This window comes from Simochromis diagramma, unplaced genomic scaffold, assembly GCF_900408965.1.
Source record: "Simochromis diagramma unplaced genomic scaffold, fSimDia1.1 OVJJ01000361.1, whole genome shotgun sequence".
NCBI classification, from domain to species: Eukaryota; Metazoa; Chordata; class Actinopteri; order Cichliformes; family Cichlidae; genus Simochromis; species Simochromis diagramma.
In genome coordinates this window covers 10,410,378-10,416,674 of record NW_024386860.1, presented here as the reverse complement: position 1 = coordinate 10,416,674, position 6,297 = coordinate 10,410,378, and the positions used below count along the sequence as shown (strand labels likewise).

The following is a 6,297-nucleotide window of genomic DNA, read 5'->3' as shown; positions in this document are numbered from 1 at the left end:
ACTGCCAATTCATTCATCCTCAGCCCAACCCAACCGGCAGACTGTGTCAATTTTTGCACTGTGTCAAAATATTATGTTAATGTAAGAGCATGTAGGGGTGGACCGCCTTTTTGGTTGATCAGTTTTCTCCTGTTTTTGTTAGGCAGGGAGGAAAGTGATTGTCGTTTGGTTTAGTTCTTTTGAGTAGGTAAGTTATTCCTGAGATAGGTTATATACACACACACACATCCATCCACAAGTGGAAATCTCAGTTCTCACATATAACAGACACACAGAATGACAGAAGAATAGAGATCCTTATTTTAGATATACAATATACAAAATAAAAACACAAAAAGGGTTACCATCCACATCAATACAAATGTTTTTAAAAAAAAAAAAAAACTTAGACGGTTGTAGCAACTCTGGTAGGTGGAGGAGGGATAAATGCGGGCAGAGACACTGATTTTTCAGAGAGAGTCTAAAAGAAAAAAGAGAAAAACCTTATTTTCTGTGATAAATGGAAGCAGTTACCCACTACATCTATTTATTTGCTATAGTAAGGCTACCTTCTGTAACCTGTTGTAGTCAGGGGGGGACCTCAGCACTCCTTTCAGCATGTTATTCGCAGTGATATTTGGTTGGCTGTTTTTTACCTGTGGAGGACATGACATGCACAAAATGTAATCATCAAATACAACAACGATTCATTGTGCAATGTGATTTATTTTTTTTTTAAATAAACCAGGCTTCAACACAAATGCAATATGAGTACAGTGGGATAAATGTAAGTAGTTAACTGTAACTAGCAGTAAAACTATCCAGATAAATTCCTGCACATTAATTATGCTGTCTAGTGTATTTCAAACCTTATCAACTGCTCTGGGAACTGGATATCTTGGCTGATGACCTATGAAAAGCAAACATAAAAGTCCAAAGAAAAGCATCACAGTAAGTAAAGTAAATAAGTCAGTGTAAATGTGATTTATAATTAGTATTTAAATTCACATTTAAATTCACCTACTTTTGTTCCTGATGCAGTAGACACCAAGGTAGATGAGGCCAATCAGCAAAAGAAGGAACAAAAGGCTGCAGGGGATTCCTGCTGCAATGCCAGCAATAGCAGGACCACTCAGTCCTTCACCTGCCATCAACACGACAGACTGTAACCAAAAATGTTACTACTGTAGGCTCATCACTAACAATGAGATAAGAGCTGTTTCACACAGACATCTGTGCTATACCTGGACCAATTCGTTGGCTCTTAGACGGCTCTCCATTGGTCATACGAGCTTTGGGGATGACTTGAAACCAGTAGGTCAGCTTGGGATCAAGGAAAAAGATATCCGTACTCCTGGCAGAACCAGGTTTCTGCTGGATTGTGCGATATACATTTGAGCTGCTTTTAGTCAGAGGGGCATTGCGATTTTTGCTCAGAAGGTCTGGTCCTTTCATTTGGATGTCGAACCCTTAACAAAATCACACACAATTCTGTTTTGTAGCATCACAATTCACAGAGGAAACCAGTTAATTCTAGCAGATCTCTCAAGATTTCAGTGATCAATGTTAGAGCTTACTGAAACGGATAATTGTATATGTGTGAATGTGAGAGTGAATGAATAGTGGCATTGTAAAGCGCTTTGGGTGCCTTGAAAAGCGCTATATAAATCCAATCCATTATTATTATTATTATATACATAAACTAGCCGATACTAGCCATAACCAAAACTGGCATTTGATTTTCCTAGTAGTTTCATCTTTAAAATATTTTGCCCAAAACACAGCTCCATGTAGATGGTAGTTTCACAGACAACACATTATTTACACCCCTATCTTCTATTTTGAGTTTCTGTTTTCACACTAGCAGTATTCATTCACAAGGGTTATGGAATATCAAAACAAGAAGGGTGAGTCTCTGTGTTTTTTCTTTAGAGATAATCTTGTGAAGATAAGTCAAACTAGCACATTTAAGACCTTCCCTTAATTTTAGTACCTGTAACAACAGACATAGATGGGACCTCCCAGGTCAACGTGACGATGGTTCCGTTTCGGTTAGGGAACAAACTGGAATCTGAGATGGATGGTCCTGGAAAGAGAGAGGGATTGTGAGAGTAGGGGAGATCAAGGAAGGGCAGAAGAAGGGGGGAGGCGAGGGTACACCAAAACTGAAGAGCTTTGTCTGAAAGGAAATTGCATTCTCAGGTATTACTTAGCTCTGTTTCTGAGGGCCCATTGTGCCTTTGTTTCAGGCAATGCGAGCAGTACTCCAACGCAGCAGAATCCTTACATTTTAATGGCACATATTTAACTTTAGAGTCGACACAAAAATGTCAAAATATGTTTAAATATTTTATTTTTAAGTGGATCTGCAAATAACAATTACTTTGATACCACTTTCTCAACTTTGATTTGAAAGCTCAAACTGCTTTCTAAACATTACTGCCTCAGAACTGAGAAAACAAGAAACTGTTGGTTATTTTTGTTAGTTATTTTAATTATAAAACCAGCTGAAGATTTATGTCCTTACAATTTCACTCATCTGACTAATGTTTCCTTTACTGTTTTACATAGGTTTTTCTGAATACAATTTTATACTTTTATCTACCTAGTAGATGTGAATGTCGACTATTACTTTTAGTTCCCAGTGTTATTACATAGTCAGACAGGTACATTTAAAGATCTGAGTAATCAACCCTTTTTTTAACAAATTATTTTAACTAGTAACTTCCATCACCTGTTAAACATGGTAATGTAAAAAATATATTTCTCTATAAAATTAAATAGAACAAGTGAGTTATACCTTGTAGCTGAATTTCTCTTTTCTTGCTGCCCAGAGGGTTCCTGCATGTGCAGGTGTAGTTTTGGAGAAGAAAGTTGCTGACATTGTAATGACGAATCATAAGCTGTGAGGTGTTGCTGCTGATCTGGTATGTGGACCCGTTGGTGACAGTCTCATTGCTACTGAACCATGACACAACAGCTTTAGGCGATGCCTCACTGAAACAGCGGACTGTCACCACTATTTTGCCCCCAGAGTCAACTGCGGTTCTCATACTTGGAAGGAATGCTACAGGACCACCTGGAGAACACAGGGTGCCTGTTTAGACTCGACTGCCAAAGTCAATAAAGCACATTATGCATACATTATGTGGATTTGTTATGAGTTAAAAATTTAAAACTTGCTTGCAGTGATATTGCACTTATTATGTTCAACCGGGTGTTCTGCCATGCACTGGATTGTTTTCCCATTTAGATTATCTGATGCATTGACGGTTAAGCTGAAGTTCCCTGCTCCACTGCTGGAGTTGCTTAGCTCTGGAAAAGACAGCTGGCCCTGTGGGGTTCCCCCTACCCATTCACAGTGATACTGCAGGTTGATGGCATTCACTGACTGCACCGAGCACTCAGGGTTGCCCACTGGCCGCTCTGTCCCAAGATAAAATGAATCTGTTATTAATGTCTGGGTACACATTTAAATATTTTATTTAGATAAATGTAAACAGCATTAGATGAGCACTATGTTCTATGTACAGCAAACCATGACAAACTAAACTATAATTTTCAATCCAGATTAAAAACAATTTCACAAAAACATGACCTAAAAGATAAAATGTCTACTTTTCCACATACCATAAACAGTTAAGGTCATGTTCTTTTGGCGGCTTTCTTTTGTATCTTCATTGACCAGCCTGCATGTGTAAACACCTCCTTGACTGGTTTGTACATTTGTTAGATTCAGGACTCCTTTTAGGGAAATGATATTCCCACCAAAGACCCACTCAGCGATTGGCTGTGGGAATCCATTAGCCTGACAGGAGAGGTTCAAAGAGTCTCCTGCTAAATAAAAAGACTGAAGTGGATGGGCCTCAAGTGTAGGCTCATCAGGTCCATCTATAACACACCATGGAGAGTTATAAGGAAACAGGGATATAAATAAAGAGACTTATAAGTATATAAATAAAGAAGACTTTAAGCTGTAAAACTTTTAAACTGATAAACTTACACCGCACAGAGACATTTTGAGATGCCGTTGCATTTCTGAAGGGGTTTGTCAGTAACACAGCGTACTCTCCTGTGTCATTTCGGTTTGGCCTGAGGATCACAAGACTATTTGCCTGTGTCTTCACTAAATAGTGTGAGCTGTTTTTTATTTCAATGCCATTGAAGAACCACATTTGTTGCTCAAACACTCCTTGGAGCATGCTATGCTGCAGGGTGAAGTTCTCAGTTCCCTCTTTGATAAGACCTGGCTGTGAGCTCAGAGTCAAGCTCTGGATGTATTCTGTAAATAAAAACATGAAAGGAAAGAACCACTAGATGAATATATCTACTCTAGTATACTGCCTTTCCTTTCTAATGCATCAGTCTTATTAAGACGGCAGGTACAAATGTCAGATTTCATTTTTTAATTTTCATTCATGGTTTGTGTAAAATATTAAAACAGTTGTTTAATATTTAAAGAGTTATATTTAACATTTTATCTAAGCCATCAACACGTCTTCCAGCCAGATATGCCCACTCACCAAATATTTTCAGAGTGAAAGTAGTTGAGGCTCTTTTCATTCCAGATTTAACCATTTCGATGGTGTAGTCTCCGGTGTAGTTAAGTGGAACATTAAAAAAGGTGAGGGATGCACTTTGTTTGTCTATCCTGATTACACTACTTAAAGTTGCAGCTACAGGTGGATCAGCACTGGAGTTTATAGTCCATGTAGCAATACTTAAAACCCCCTTAAACCAACTAACAACTGGGTCAAGGGCACCACTGAAAGACACAGCCAGAGTCACGTTTTCGCCAGCTAAAGCATTCACCAGACTGGGACCAGCAGGAGAAACCAGCAGTTCACAGCGGGCACCTGTGAGGATGTAGCCAAGTAACTGAATTAGAAAGGAAATTGCAAGGTCACGCAATAAGTCCGCTAACATCAAAATAATGCCAATTAAACAGAATTACTGTCGTTTAATCTTACAATCAGGAACAATGCTGTCGTTACAGAAACGCACAACAAAGCCCTCTTTTTCTAACCCTAAAAATTTTTAATACTTCGAACAAAATCACACAAATAAGTGTCATAACACGTAACTACGCTTTCTTCTCACCTTGGAAAGTAAAAAATGATAAAACGGCCAGAAAAAACAAACTTAATCTCTTGAATTCCTTCACGCAAGGCATTTTTTGTAAAACTTTAAGCACGCTTGTTATTAGAAGCAACCGTTTGTATTTCCAGTACAAAAGCAGAGACGAAAAATAAAAACGTCTTGGTAAAGTCCTAAAGCGATAACTTCTGTATCAGCGGAAGCTCCAGCGGTGAGCGAGGCGCGTGAGTATCCCACCTGTACTAACGCGATTGTGCATGTGAGGCCACGCCCCTTACGTAGTTACACAAGACAGCCCCTTTATTTGTATTTGCTTGCTGATAAAATAACATATAACATATCAACATTTTCTTAATACAACTGGTATAAATATACCAGGTATATTACCTAAAGAAGAGGTGGAGAGAACGTTTAAGTAACAGTATCAATTGAGTATATCAAAACAATAAATCTGTAATAAAGTGCTATAATAACTAGGCTATATTTTGAAATCATGCTGTAAAATGTTAAAAAGAAAAAAGAAAAAAAGAAGAAGAAAAGAAAACCCATTTTCAAGGAGGCAGTTTTTCTGTTTTATTCTGAGCAAATAATGTTGAAACTTCTTCTGAAACCTGGATTCCATTTTTCTTTTCACAGGCGCTCTAATAATACATTACAAATTAAAGACACATGACCTAAGAATCACGCTTTTACTAGTCTTAAAAAAATTTTAAAAAATAAAAAAAATAAAACAAGTATTAGGACCACACTTATGATTAAGCTCGAAACACTATAGTTTGAGATTAAACCTGTTGTTTTAAGTCAAAAAAACCTACACAGGTACTATACCACTATACCCTTTACAAAATGCCTTTTGTAGAGAGGTTAGAGGAGAAAAAAAAAAAAAAGAAAGAAAAAAAAAAAAAAAAAAAAAAAAAAAAAAAATCATACTTAGGAATCAGTTTTGGTAACTTGGAAATTATTTGTCTTTTAGCACATAAACACAATATGGTGGTAAATAAGACACAATAAGATCTGATCAACACATTTTAGACTATAACTAGTAAAACAGTATTTAGCATTAATATTTAGCATATAAAAGTTTAATCTCAAAATTTCAAAATGAACAATATTTGTGTCACTAATACTCTGCCGTACAAAATGAACATCAGAATTAAAAATTGCTGCCATTTCACAGGTTTTAAAAAATGCCTTGCAGACTAAATTTAAAGGATAAAATGT

The 6,297-nt window shown here is 37.0% G+C and overlaps 1 protein-coding gene across 1 annotated transcript; it reads right to left on the bottom strand.

Moving 5' to 3' along the window:
- Positions 1-372: 372 nt before the first annotated feature.
- vsig10l (V-set and immunoglobulin domain containing 10 like) lies at positions 373-6,216 on the bottom strand. The gene is made up of 12 exons (XM_040030437.1): positions 5,080-6,216; positions 4,503-4,835; positions 3,983-4,261; positions 3,610-3,870; positions 3,163-3,405; positions 2,780-3,058; positions 1,973-2,065; positions 1,224-1,448; positions 1,004-1,123; positions 849-889; positions 549-635; positions 373-460 (listed from the first exon to the last, which is right to left on the bottom strand). Exons 1-12 carry the CDS (start codon positions 5,150-5,152, stop codon positions 386-388), a joined length of 2,109 nt encoding a protein of 702 aa, XP_039886371.1. The 5' UTR covers positions 5,153-6,216; the 3' UTR covers positions 373-385.
- Positions 6,217-6,297: the final 81 nt, after the last annotated feature.